This window comes from Lethenteron reissneri, chromosome 8, assembly GCF_015708825.2.
Source record: "Lethenteron reissneri isolate LAM-NWPU_2019-01 chromosome 8, ASM1570882v1, whole genome shotgun sequence".
NCBI classification, from domain to species: domain Eukaryota; kingdom Metazoa; phylum Chordata; class Hyperoartia; order Petromyzontiformes; family Petromyzontidae; genus Lethenteron; species Lethenteron reissneri.
In genome coordinates, this window is record NC_083786.1 from 3917213 (window position 1) to 3930726 (window position 13514).

The 13514-nt window shown below is 45.2% G+C and overlaps 1 protein-coding gene across 1 annotated transcript in view; it reads left to right on the forward strand.

Moving 5' to 3' along the window:
• Window positions 1-12738, forward strand: part of LOC133360030 (transforming growth factor beta-2 proprotein-like) — a 34574-nt gene extending 21836 nt beyond the window's left edge. Inside the window, exons 5-7 of the mRNA XM_061578602.1 lie at window positions 1217-1397; window positions 5990-6143; window positions 6890-12738. Coding sequence (XP_061434586.1) covers window positions 1217-1397; window positions 5990-6143; window positions 6890-7048 — 494 coding nt within the window. The 3' untranslated portion in view covers window positions 7049-12738. The remainder of the gene's footprint in view (window positions 1-1216; window positions 1398-5989; window positions 6144-6889) is intronic.
• Window positions 12739-13514: the final 776 nt, after the last annotated feature.

Sequence of the window (13514 nt, forward strand, 5' to 3'; positions counted from 1 at the left end):
TTTACAATGTGTTGCGTGGTAGAAAAGGACGCTAAAGCCGGTCGTGTAGGGGCTGACTGCCAAACCGTTTATTTAGGGCTTACGCCTAACTCGGGGGAAGGGGTTAACACAACGGTTCTTAACTAATCTCCCCAGGGGAAGGGTACTGGGAGTTCCCTACACCCCACCAGGCTATCGGGCTCTTCCCACAGCACTGGCCGAGGGTTCATCCAACGCGGCCAGCCGGGTAAAGTAGCCCCCCTTAGCCTGGCTCTCAAACCCACTATCCCGGAGCCCCCCTACTTCGTAACCACTCGCTCCTCTGACTCTCGGCGAAGACCCCGTCCACGTCACGGGTCTCCCCTCAAATACCCCGGGGGGCATGACGTCACTTTACCCCCGAGGCGAGTGTGACCTGACGTCAGCACTCCACTCCTCAACACAAGCATTGACCAGCGGCCAGCACTAATCAAAACACATCAAGAGGCTCTCATTAAGCAAACAAATTGGGGCACGAGCAAACATCTAAAGAATTACAGATACGTTTCGATTTAAAGCTTTCGTGACTGCAGGGATTCATCGTCTTGGTTCTTTCGGTAAAGTCACGTAGAATGGAAGTAATAAAATAATAAAAATAAAACATAATACAGTTATTCTCACGACGTTACCGAAAGAACCAAGAAAATTACAGATACGGTTATATTAAAGTGCGGTGCTACATCACATACCCGACCCGCTGAGGACAATTGAGGTACTTGTAACATAAAGCACAAACTGCTTTACACGTGTACGAAATGTTTGACCGTGCTTTAGAGTGTATGCAGTCACTAATTTCTCAAACCTTTAACGCTCCTTCCATTCGAATCATTCTATTCTCTTGCCGTTTTTATTTTACTGTTACGCGTCGTGATTGAAGGCACTTCATGAATATGAAATTACATGAGATTCTGGTTACAACGACCGTGCACAAGCATCGCATTGGTGTGGGGAATTCATTGGCCAGGGTGGATACGTGACAGTCGGATATCAAATGCTCTACTCTATCCTATTCATGTTGTTCATGATGATTCCGCTGTTGCGTATGTCCAGGAGCTAAATACCAATGTCAAGGTCTGCCAGCCATGGACGGGAGGACTTCAAGGGAAAGCGGTTGTGCAAGTTTTTGCTATTCCTCCTCCACTGCAGGAGCGCAGATTACAGTTATGATGATGATTCTGATGAGTGTATTACTCCCCAGGCATCGACGACGAGGTGGTGAGAGGGCCGGATGGCGGGCACCGACAGCAGCAGCAACAGCAGCAGCAGGGTCTGGTGCGGGGAGCGCACCTGCTGCTCATGATGCTGCCCTCGTATCGACTCGAGACTCAGCCCCAGGGCAAGCGGCGCAAACGTGCCCTCGACGCGGCCTACTGCTTTCGGTTTGTACCTGCCCGTTGCAGTCACGTCACCCGTTGAGCCTCTTCCGTTGCGAGACGTCTGCAAGTTGCAAGGCGTAGCGCCGTTGTTTTCTAAGACATTGCACTCACCGCAGAGAACCGCTGGTGCCAAACAGTGCCACACACCTTCCCGCATGGCCTTGTGGAAGCCTCGGGTATCGATTAAGTTATTTTATTTTGGGGTTTCCTCCGGTTCCGTTCCGATGACGTACATGTACGTACACGTACGTCATCATCATGAAAAAGAGTGAATTTACACATTCTGTTACGCCAGCAACAACGACTGCCGTTCTCCACTAAGTGGTGGAGTCAGCATGGTACCTGCACCTGGCTAAGTGCAGTTTGAGCCCATGTGAAGCGGCAGGAAGTCACTGGGCAAACTCAGGTTTTATGGGTTAACTGATGTGTCAGGCTACGTGCAGGAGCTCACGGGCAGACCTAGGTACCTTGGGTTGGCTGAGATTACTGGCAAATACATCACCTGTGCTCCCCACTGTGCCAATTTGCTGCGTTGTAGTCACCTGGAACTCCACTCGTTGTTGTGAGCGTCGCCCCTCTGCCCTCCACTGTAGTTGGAGAGTGACTGCCTCTAACTGCCCAGGAGTGTTCTTCGTGAGCCTCTTCCACCCACCCACACGTTTGTTTACTTACTCACTCACTCCTTGAGACAGCCTACTGCTTACAGTCTGGACCTACAACAACGATTGCTCACTCATTAATTCGTACGCTGTATTACTCACCCAAATACTCAAGTGTTCACTCAATTACTCGCTCACCCATTTATACACTCACTCGAGCAGAACCATTCAATGACACGGGTGGAGGTGTGAAGGCATGAAGTGCATGAAAACACTCAATCACTGGTTCACTCATTCACACAATTGCTCATTCACGCTACCACTCCATCACTCCCTCGATTCACTCACTCACAGGTTCTGCTCTACTATGCCATTCACTTAGTGTACTATACACATTCTTGTATACTCTCACTCCCTCAAGAAAAAGCACTCACTCAATCACTCACCAACCTATTCAATAATTCAGTAATTCTTCACTTAATCAATGGTACCACTCATTGTTAGGCTAACAACGTTCTCATTTACTCTGCCAATAACTATCACTCCCTGGCAATAAATGGCTTGCTAACTCAACGATCCCTCTCAAATGATTGTAGTCACACTGATTTTGCGTCGTTGTTGTTGTTGGGCGTCATGTGTGAAGACGTCAGCATAAACTGTGTTCCGTGTCTATCCACTTTCTCAGACCCATATCATTCAGCAGCATTTTAACCTTATGACGGGACCCCGGGGTCCCATAAGCCCCCGACTCGCATAATCTGCGTTGCGACGTTATTTTATTTCTGTTGAAGGCGAACGATAGAGCAATCTATGTATCTCGACGAGCTCTACACGATGCGCTAATCAAAGTTTCAAAGTTGTGTTTCTTCTGCGCCTCCGTCCTCGCTTGGACAACATGACAACAGAATGATCCGCGCCAGGCGGGTCGCGGCGTTTGTGTGCGCGGTGGGACGGAGTCGCCAAAAATAAATTAGTGTGTTACGATTTTAACTTCCGTTTATTCGGGACCCCGGGTTCTCGCCATGAGGTTCATTTGTTAAAGCGAGGAAACTTTTGACTCAACGTCCAGGCTCTCATTAGCAGAGGCGAGGGCAGGCTTTTTGAACAATTGCCACTCATTGGCTGACTCTTGACCGTGTTTGCTAAACGAAGTAAAAAAAAACATAATGTTTCTTTCGCAACAGATATTCAAGTATATCTTGTTTATCCACCATTATACCGGCAGCTCTTCCATTTAAACATTTTACATGATTCTTTTGCATGCAATCGTGAAAATTTTTCCATCACATCAAGACACGGAAATATGCAGCATTTACAATACTGTTTGTGTAAATTTCCATTCTACCTACCTGACATAAATCCACAGCAGTCATCTCATAGATTGAATCCCTGCCATATGAATCTGGAAATTCCTCAACTTTTGCAGAACCGCCGATAATTTTGAGTACCACCCCATCATAGCTGATTTGACAGGTGGCCACGATTACAATGCGGATAAGTTGCAGCCATACGTATTTTAATACCAGTAGCAGCGTCTTACGTTCGAGGAAAACACTATTTGCGTGGCGCAAGCTATTGGTAATTAAACGGCGGCTTCGTTTTCCAACAAGACGAGGTCTTGCGTTTCCAGCTTTTATTTTACGATGAAAAGGCCATGAACAACTGTACCCAGCAGCTGGCCCAGCTTGTTTCATTTGTCATAGTTGGGTGGTGGAGCAAAAATAACGGTGCATTTTGTGATAATACGCTCGTGCTAGGTGATTGTTACCTCCGATTAGCGTGCTCCGCACCTTCGATTAGCACGGTTGGGTATTTACGGTGCGAAAGAAGTTAAACGTACGTACATTACATCCCTCGTTGTGCAGGGGGGTGGTGGGGGTGCTGAAGTGTGATGGGGGGAAGGGAGATACCCATTCCGTCAGAGCAACGCGGAACGCAAAGCAAATACAGCTTTGAAACCTCGGGGGGGGGAGGAGGGGACATTTTTAAATGCCACAAAACAGCAGCAATCGGAAGACTTCGGCGCATTTTTTTTAAACAAATAAAGTCGGGGGCATTCATTGTGTAGAAGCGGGGGGGGGGGGGCTTGAATATTTGCGCGACGGCGCTGCGGGCGTGCCAGAAAGCACTTTAAACACTTCCAATGAAACAAGGCTAACTTGAAGCAGATCAACGGACAGTATTCGGCTGAGTGCTCTTGACATCAAACAAGAACATATTTTTTTTGCTCGAGTAAAAAAAAACACTTATTTTCTCACTTTCACTGCATGCATTTTTTTTATTGGCCTTCTGGGCATTGTGTTGGTATAGGAGGCCTTTGCTTCTGTGCAAATAAAACAGCCAAAAAATTCAACGGAAACGCTTTTGCTTTATTTAATTGAACGTGTTTTTTTTTCCTCTTTCCCTCCGCTTTGTTGAGTCTCGGCATTGCTGAAATACTTTGAACTCTCCGTCACCATGCTGGGAAAATTAAACATTGCAGGAATGGAAATTTGGGGTGGTGTCGTTTACTCCGACGTGGGGCTTCTTGCCAATGCATATGAAAGCCATTCTTAAAATTGTAAAACCCTAAAAATGCGTGGAATCCTGTTGCGATTCCACACCATTACGGTAAACTGTTGAAAATTGCTTTCGCATGCCTTTAGCCGGCAATGCCTGCCCCCCTTAAAGATGAGCTGCTGTGAGGCTGCTTACATTGAACACATTGTGCCTTGTCGTTATTAAGTCTTATCAACCATAATAGAGGTTTTTTTTGTTAGATCGCGTAAATATATAAATGTGTCGTTAAAACCCGCCACCACCCGACACGACCAACTAGTAAGGGTTGTCACGTAAATAGAACGTGCCAATTCGTCACTAGTACAGCACACTGGTGTGTTGGAGAGCGAAGCTACAACATTTACCATCTGAGTACGACGTTTCGCCGGTAGTTACAACTAGCTTCATCAGGCGACAGTCAAATTTGTGGATAAATCTAACTGGTTCATTGAATTATGCTGATTTGGGCACAACGACACGATTTATGTTTAGCATACATTGGACATCTCCGTATACTCGGACAAAAACGCAGGCCAACTAAGACTTTCTCAAGGTGTTTTTTTACCAAATTGCAGGAGGCACAAGAAGATCGACCGCAGTATGGGCACAGAACTTCTTGAAATTCGTTTGTTTACATGATGGCCAGTAAAAGATATTTCATGGATTCGATCATCAAAGTCCACAACTCATGCTTCATAACTTTCCATAAACTATAGTAATCTATGATGAAGTGGTTAACACTTTAAGCTTTAAACACAGTGGCCTGACATACCCTAGGACATACATCGCTTTGTACCTTTTATCGATTGTCATAACTTATCGTGAACTTGGTTGTGGTCTGACAGTGGAATAACTGCATCTGCAAGCAAGCCAGATGTCTGGGCAGTAAACCTCGGGGATTACAGAACTCTATGGATAGCTCAGTTTAAAACGTAGGCTTTCGCGACCAATATTATTCATAATAAACGTTTTTGGGTTAGATCGCGTTTTTTATAAATGTGTCGTAACCCTCCTCCACCCGACACGGCCAATCAGCAAAAAAAGTGTCACGTTGACAAAAGACAAAATAGTTCACTACTTTAGCCCACCGGTGTGTTGAAGAGTGAATCCACAACAATTACAATTTTTGAGTACGACGTTTCGCTGGTAATTACATCCAGCATCATCGGGCAATTTGCCCGATGACTCAAAAATTGTAAATGTTGTGAATTCACTCTGCAACACAACTGGTGGGCTAAAGTAGTGAACTCTTTGTCTTTTGTCAACGTGACACTTTTTTTTTCTGATTGGCCGTGTCGGGTGGTGGAGGGTTACGACACATTTTTAAACAAACGTTTATTATGACTATGGATAGCATGTACACATTCGCACATGTACCACGTAACACAAATGAATACAGAACGACCGGATGATGTCCTGAGTGAAAGTGTCTCCTGCGCTGTCAAATTGCAACCGCAGCAACGTCGAGGACAGCTGCTGTCTGCGCCAACTCTACATCGACTTCAGGAGGGACCTCGGCTGGAAGTGGATTCACGAGCCCCGCGGCTACCAGGCCAACTTCTGCGCCGGACCCTGCCCTTACCTTTGGAGCACCGACACCCAGCACAGCAAGGCAAGCAGGCGCCACGCGATCGCAGCACGGTGCCACTTATGGACCTGTCTATGTTGAATTTGTTTCGTACCGTACATAGCAAACCAATTTTAAACAAATGAGTTTTGAATCTCGATTTAACACGTTCCTTCGGAGTGGGAAGGTAGGAACTTGGTTGGACAGCGCATTCGTGCGATCCGTGTCACGCGGCGCAAGCTGCGTGGGGCGGCGCGTCACGTGGTGCTGAGCCCGCCCGAAGCGCTCTATGAAATACAAATTGAGGGCGTGGCACGACACAGACAAATCATCCCTGGTGGGCAGTGTGGAACGGTTGTCCCTACCTGTAAAAGTCCATCACTCCAGTGGCTTCCGAATATTGGAAGGAAGAGCGTTCCAGACGGCCACAGAGGCGCATCTGAAAGCGTGCGATGCGGCGACCGTCTTTGTTCGATGGCTGAGCCAAAAGCCGCTGCGAGGATGACCAGAGTTCGCATGATGGTTCATGTTCCTTGACGAGATCAGCAAGGTATTGTGATTCAAAATTGTTGCTCAATACCTTGCTGTGCACGATGGCATCTTTATCCATGATATATTCTGGTTTGTTTAACGGGTAGCCGTTCGTGACCAAAATTATCCATAATCAAGGTGTTTTGGGGTTAAATCGTATAAATATCTGTCATAGCTCATCGTGTTTTTTTATTGTTGTACTCGGGAGTGGGGAGGAGGGGGGGGGGGTAACCCGAGTTTCCGGCGGTGTGGTTGAGCAGGTGCTGAGCCTGTACAACACGCTGAACCCAGAGGCGTCCGTGTCGCCGTGCTGCGTGCCGCAAGACCTGGAGCCGCTGCCCATCCTCTACTACGTCAACAAGACGCCCAAGGTGGAGCACCTCTCCAACATGGTGGTCAAGTCCTGCAAGTGCAGCTAGGCCACCGACCGAACCGACCGAGAAGCTTGCCCGGGGCGAGGGGTCAAAGGTTGACTCAGGATGCCGACCTCTCTTTGCCCGAGATAAGGCCTTGGTGCGGGCGAACAAAGACTTGCCACGAGTTCTGTATGTGGCGCGTAAAACAAAAAAATATCATAAAAAAAAATAGATATAAAAATTAAACTAAACGGTGGCATCACCAAACGAGGTGCGGTCTGCCCCGCCACGCTTGTGGGTGGACTCAGCGTGCGTTGGTGCTATCGTGCGCGCTCCCGTGTGTGCTTGCGCGCGTGCTCTGAGCGTGCCTCAGTGGCGTCTCCACTTCGAGGTTAGCCGTATCTGTTTCGCGCGTGCGTGTGCTTTTAGTTTATGATCCTCTGGTCTTGGAACAATGCTTCTGCAAGCAGACATGAGTGTTTATTAAACGCTTGGAGAGTGCTAGAGTGCGTAATCAAAAAGCCCGTCTTTATCCGGCGTCGCGTGCTAAAGCCAATTATTACAGATGTTCACTTCGTTTTTTGCCGTATGACGTTTCGGCCCGATCTTGCATGGAACATCCATCCTGCATTCCATGCCTTTAGCTTTACACCTCATCTGCTTTTTTTTGTGTTCTGTGTCTACCTACGTCGTGATTGAGCGTACAGCAGCAGTGTCAATTTACGTCCGTTCTTCAAATATGGTACTTGTTTGTACTTCTCTGAACCCCAAGGCGATTGCTCAATAATCAGACAAAACTAACGCCCGGTAAACATTTCTCAGACAATTTTGAGTCTAAACGTCAGCAGTGCACGTATCCAAGGGAGTTTCTTGAATCTACCATTCACATCACGTGTGTGAGTGAACCTCTGATTAACCCGGTTGGCTACATATGGTGCATCTGACAAGGCTTCTCTGTGACATATACAAATTTTAAGTAACTTGGGATTTTACAAACCTAGAATAAATGCGCAACTACAACACATTGAAAACGATATCCATCCATTTTTGCTGTGTCCAACGGCAGCAAATGCGTCTAGGATATACTTACACCTTTGGCCTCTTGAGGTTACTGCCTGCATGATCCGGTGTGGATCATAATTTTCCTTTCAATCCATTGAGCGAGTCTTTGAAATCCCCACAATCCGCTTCACTAGCTAGCAGCCGTCTTTACACGGAACAAAAACGGGTGTGAAATTCCTCACCATCAGCCTCTAAGCAGACGCAAACAATCACTGAGAATTGAGTGCAATCGTCTGTGCGTGAATCTAGATGCGTTTACGAAACTAGTGTCGCAGTGACTGTTGAGGGGTGTGTTGCCATCTTCGTTTATAAAAGACTCATTCCCTAATTGCGAGCCAGCTTTGCGGTGGTTTTAATGTCATCCCCTTACATCATCGTGACTTCTTTACACATGTGTCTTCCCGACACAGATATAAAATGTCTCAAACCGCAAGCAAAGTGCCGCAAACGCAAATTTTGACTCCACTCTTTGGTATCACCGCATTAGCTGCGCTTTTATGCTCCGGTTAAGTTTGGCGGCATCTGTCTGCCCGCTCGAATCGCGCAGCGCAAAGTCACTGAACTACGGCGCGTTGAAATTCTCCTTGTTTTTTGTTGTTGTTCCTGGATATCTATCGTCAGCGCGCTTCATCATGTTCCGATTTTAAGCGTGCCATTTGCTCATGTCGAGCAGTGTGGATGTAGAGCGGTGCGGTCCGTCGCGGGGTTTTTGACATGCCACAGCCGAGGCTGCAGAGAGGCTGGTTTTGTAAGAGTCGCCCGCCGTTGCGAGAGCACGCAAGCCGTCCGTTCATTTGCCCGGATGACCTGCACATTATTAATGCAGGGCAATCACAAACTGTGTTACATCTGCCAGTCTCCAGTGTGGAAACTACAGTCGTGATTCAAGAACTCTTGTCAAAGGTGTAGCAGTAATCGAGTGCAGATTGTTGTTTTGTATAGAAACTGGATGGCTTTATTTTATGCTGGATGAATATTGTTTCATGTTTCCTTCTGTGGGTAACTCTGGGATCGAATTAATACCAGATCCTTTCGTTGTTCTAATATCATTTACATTAGCAACCTTGATATTGCGGCAGTTTAGCACACACTTTTAAGATGTTTCTGAGAGATGGGACTGTCTAATCATTTACTTTTCTGTGCATTAGCTTTAAACCTTGAGGGATGTTTTTTTTTGTAAATATATTTACTTTAAGTGTTTTTAGTTTAGTTTTTTTCGTGGCTTTTTTACACTGTACCTATTCGGATTATATACAGTGTTGTAATATCTTTGGGAAACTCTGACTTAACATTTTTTACGTCTAGGGATATAATGATTTGCCCCCTCTACTAGGAGGTGAATTATCACGATTCAGAATCACAATTTATTCGACAAATATTTTTTTTGCCTTTGCTATGCAAGTGAAATTTATGTATTCATAGACAATATAGTGGTATGGAAACTATACGCAAAAAAATCTTATTTGATTATTGCAAAACTATGTGCATACATTATAAGCGTAGAATTGACATTGAATTTGATAATAATTTAATTTGATTTTTGATTAAGCGTCGATTGTGATTAAAGAATCACTATCGCTGATAATGTCAATTCAAGTGTACAGGTGCTGGGGTTAAGCTAATCGACGTCAATACTTGCCATGCAATTAATCCATCTGTGCTGCCTGCTCTGGAATAAATGCCCGCTTGATGATGATAATTATTACAATGGTCTCACCCCGATTGGCCTGATCAGTTGCAGTGTACGTAGCAGCTGTTATTGAAGGAACTAGCATGAGTCAGAGCGAGGGGGAGGGCTCCCAGTATAGCTGACATGGGCGCAATAAACATTGCAGCCGCGTTCCGAAGAGACAATGCCAACAACTCACGTATTGTTTGTGTGAAATTGTAAAACTCGACAGCTGAAATAACGCAGCGCCACTCACTACTTGCCCGCGGCTGTGGCCGCTAAGAGGGAGCCGTTGTGAGGGTTATTGAGGCCGAAATTATTTGCTGGGAATATTTTTTTTTCCTCTGTGTGCATTGTGCTTAAGCTGTGTTTAACCTTGGCTTCTAATAATAGCTGACAGTTGTTTGAAAAAAAAAACTTTTGAAAAAGAAACTAAAAAAACGAATTCAAATGCCTGGAAGGAGATGTGGCTTTAATCAAGTGAAATGGTAATAGTTGCTTAACAAATTACGTCCGTGTAATGTTTTCCACGTAAAGTTAAGAGCGTGCGTTTTAGTTGTTGGATAAGGGTTTTTTTATGCTGAAATATGTTCAAGTACGTACATATTTTGAACTTATTTTGCACCGTACGTAGCCAACCGTGCTAATCGGAGTTGCGGGGGAAGGACAACAAACTAAACACAAAAAGCATTTCTAAATAAATGAGTGTTCAATCTAGTGCATAGCTCCAGTGGCTTCCTAATATCGGATAGAAGAGCGTTCCAGACGGCCGCAGAAGCGCATCAGCAAGCGCGCGACGCAGCGACCCTCTTTGCTCGATAGCGGTCACTGCGTCGCGCGCTTTCAGATGCGCTTCCTCGGCCGTCTGGAATGCGTGTCAACGTTGTTCCAACTCGCGCTTGAATGCAGGGAGGTGAGCGTTTCTCCGCGCCCGCCCATAACACCGGCGAATTCCATTCAGCAAGAGACCGAATGTGCGAGGAGGTCAACACTCTTTAGAATGGGGAAGTGAAAGTAGGCATAGATTTGCACTATTATTTTTTGTTCGTTTAAAAAAGTTAATCTCGAGCATTGTGTTACATTTACGCCGTTTTATAAGTGCTATACTATAACTCATGAATAAATAAAAAATGGTCTAAGCATCTCCATGCTGAAATAAGCGTGGGGACATTTTTTTCTTCTGTTGACAGTCCTGAGCTAAAGTGGTGTCAAATCCACATTCGTATGGCAGGGTCAGTCTCGTACTGTGCACGCAAATTGGGCTTCTCGACAATGACACCGCAAGGTCGACGCGAGAGCGTTGATGTCTTTGTCGGATTGTTACTGAGTGTTGTTCGGCACCATGTCCGACGTTTCACTGCACGTGTTTGGCTGGGACCTTCTTCAGGCGCATCATGCAGAAAACGACACGTGGTGCAACGAAAACACACAGCGGATGGCTATCTTTATCCAGCGCAACCATGTTCTCCTGTTGTTGTGACAAAAATTAACGAATTTGCGATGATACATTTACTTGTTCTCATAATTTCACCTGACCAGGTGAAGACCATTATTGCCCAGGTTAAGTGCTTGCCCCAGTAGAAGGTCAGGTATTAACCAAATGGAACTTTCGGCACGCTGCCCATTACAATTAAGCATCTCTGACACTTCACAATCGAACCATCTGAGTGCTGTAATTGTAATTAGATGATCAAGGCAGATATTAGTAATCCAATTTCACTCGATTTTTAATACTTGTATTCGGGGTTTAACAATTGCTCTGAATGTAGCCGCTTATTTTTTTTTTGGAAAATCATACAATGACATTTAAAATGGGAAAATTATATGACGAGCTTTTGGTTCATGGAATGGAGGGGCAAATAGTCGTCAATGCGTGTCAATGATGCGACAAGTCCTGCAGGTTACGCACCACATTGTGGTTATTTTCCAACAGTCTACAAAGTTTTTTTTTTTTAAAGCAATCATTAACAGTTATCAGAATACTTTGAACGTAAAAAAATACGGGATTACATTTTAAAATAATTGAGTAACCAGTAACCAAGGATGTATTACGTTTCACAAGTAATTATCTCCAGCAATTTGTATCAGTGAAGGCAAGGCCTGCTCCAACTGTTTGATCAATTAATTTGAGCATCATTGTATTCTTGTACCATGTATAATCGAGTGTAATTTTGAAGGGAGAGTTAAGGAAACTGGGGTCGGGGGTGGGGGAAGGATTTTATCAGTTGTCAGCGCTGATGCATTCGTTGTAAAGTTTAAGACATCCGTCCGATTGCGAATGACGATGTGTTTGGAGCAGGTCCTGGAGGTCAATGATTGTCTACTGCGCAGCAGCTGCACGATCTGGTGGAGGGTAGGGAGCGTTGGGCAGTGACGAGGAGATGATCGTGTTGGTGGCATCATTAGCTTTGGCCTACCAATGACATCTTCATCTCTGAATATGCTATGTTGGCAGTTGTCCGTTATGCTGCGTTGTACGCTTAACATTTGTCAAACCCATTGTCGTTTTTTAACATGCATTTTTCTTTTAAGAGTACCATTATGGTGCATTGCACTGCCCATGGTATTAAAAGTTCAATGTTGAGCCTAGGGATGTGCCAGGCAATGTTTAGAGGTGTTTATCTAAATCGTATGTATCCGTACCACTGCAGTAATGTTAATGAGCTGTAGGTCGTTTGAAGGTTGTAGATCTTATTGTAATACAGAGCGGTCGTAGACGTTTGACGCAACTTTGGCTTCACATTTTAATAGCGCTTGACCTGGTGTTTTGTCGAGGTGACGGTTTTAGTTTGACCGCAGCTCAGTTATACTGACATTGCTGCCACAATTAAAAAGCAATTACAATGCAGGTATAAAGAGTTGCTTCAACATCACAGCACAATCTAGTCGCCACAAGTTTAGGTTTGACCCAGTAGATTTATGCGCTGCATGTGAGAATTAAGCCAGACGACAATATGTCTCTTTGTGTGGAAATATAACTCGGTTTAACTGAAATATTAAACAAGGTATTTGATTTCACACAGTGTTTGTACGCGTGTGTGAGCGGTGGTGTAGCGGTTAGCGCGAAACGCTGCAAACCCTGCGACGCGAGTTCTATTCTTGCTGACGGCTAACACCAGTGACGAATATCTGAACCGGTCCTGGGCCTCCCCTAGGTCGACTGAGTCTCAAATGAGTACCCGGTGAGATGTGTAAACATCGCCACTCGGGAAACAAAGACAGCCGTGTTGACCACTCACCTCGTGTGCCATGCTGACCTTCATAGATGGTCACTAACAGCACTTGCCCCAACAGTCTGTAAATGCTATATGGGGGATTTTTGTCTTTGCGTGCGATACATACAATTTGCGTGTAGTTGCATTGGTATTTTATTTGTGATGGCACGGAAAAGTATTTTACAGCTGTTGTGGAACAGAGGCATATAGAATATGTGATGACATCAGACAGAAAGACAAGAAGATTTGAAACATCTGTAGCAAGTGGAGAGTGCTGTGATTGTGACCATGTTTTGTATGTGCATGGCAACTTGCAGATGTCCTTTTGGGAGTTTTCTGCATGGGTGTCTTAGTAATCAGTGTATTGATTTTACAATCCATTTCATATCCTTATGATAATGCAATTCCTTATGAATAGTTTAGGATCGCATGGACAAAGAGAAATGCTTCTTCGATGTTTTTTTTTACAAATAAGAGCTTGAAGAAGGAAAGTTTAGTGAGAATGGAGGCTTTGAGTTGGCGCCACGGTGGCGAGATGTTAACTACCTCGCCTGGTATGCAGGAGCTCGTGGGCTCGATCCCG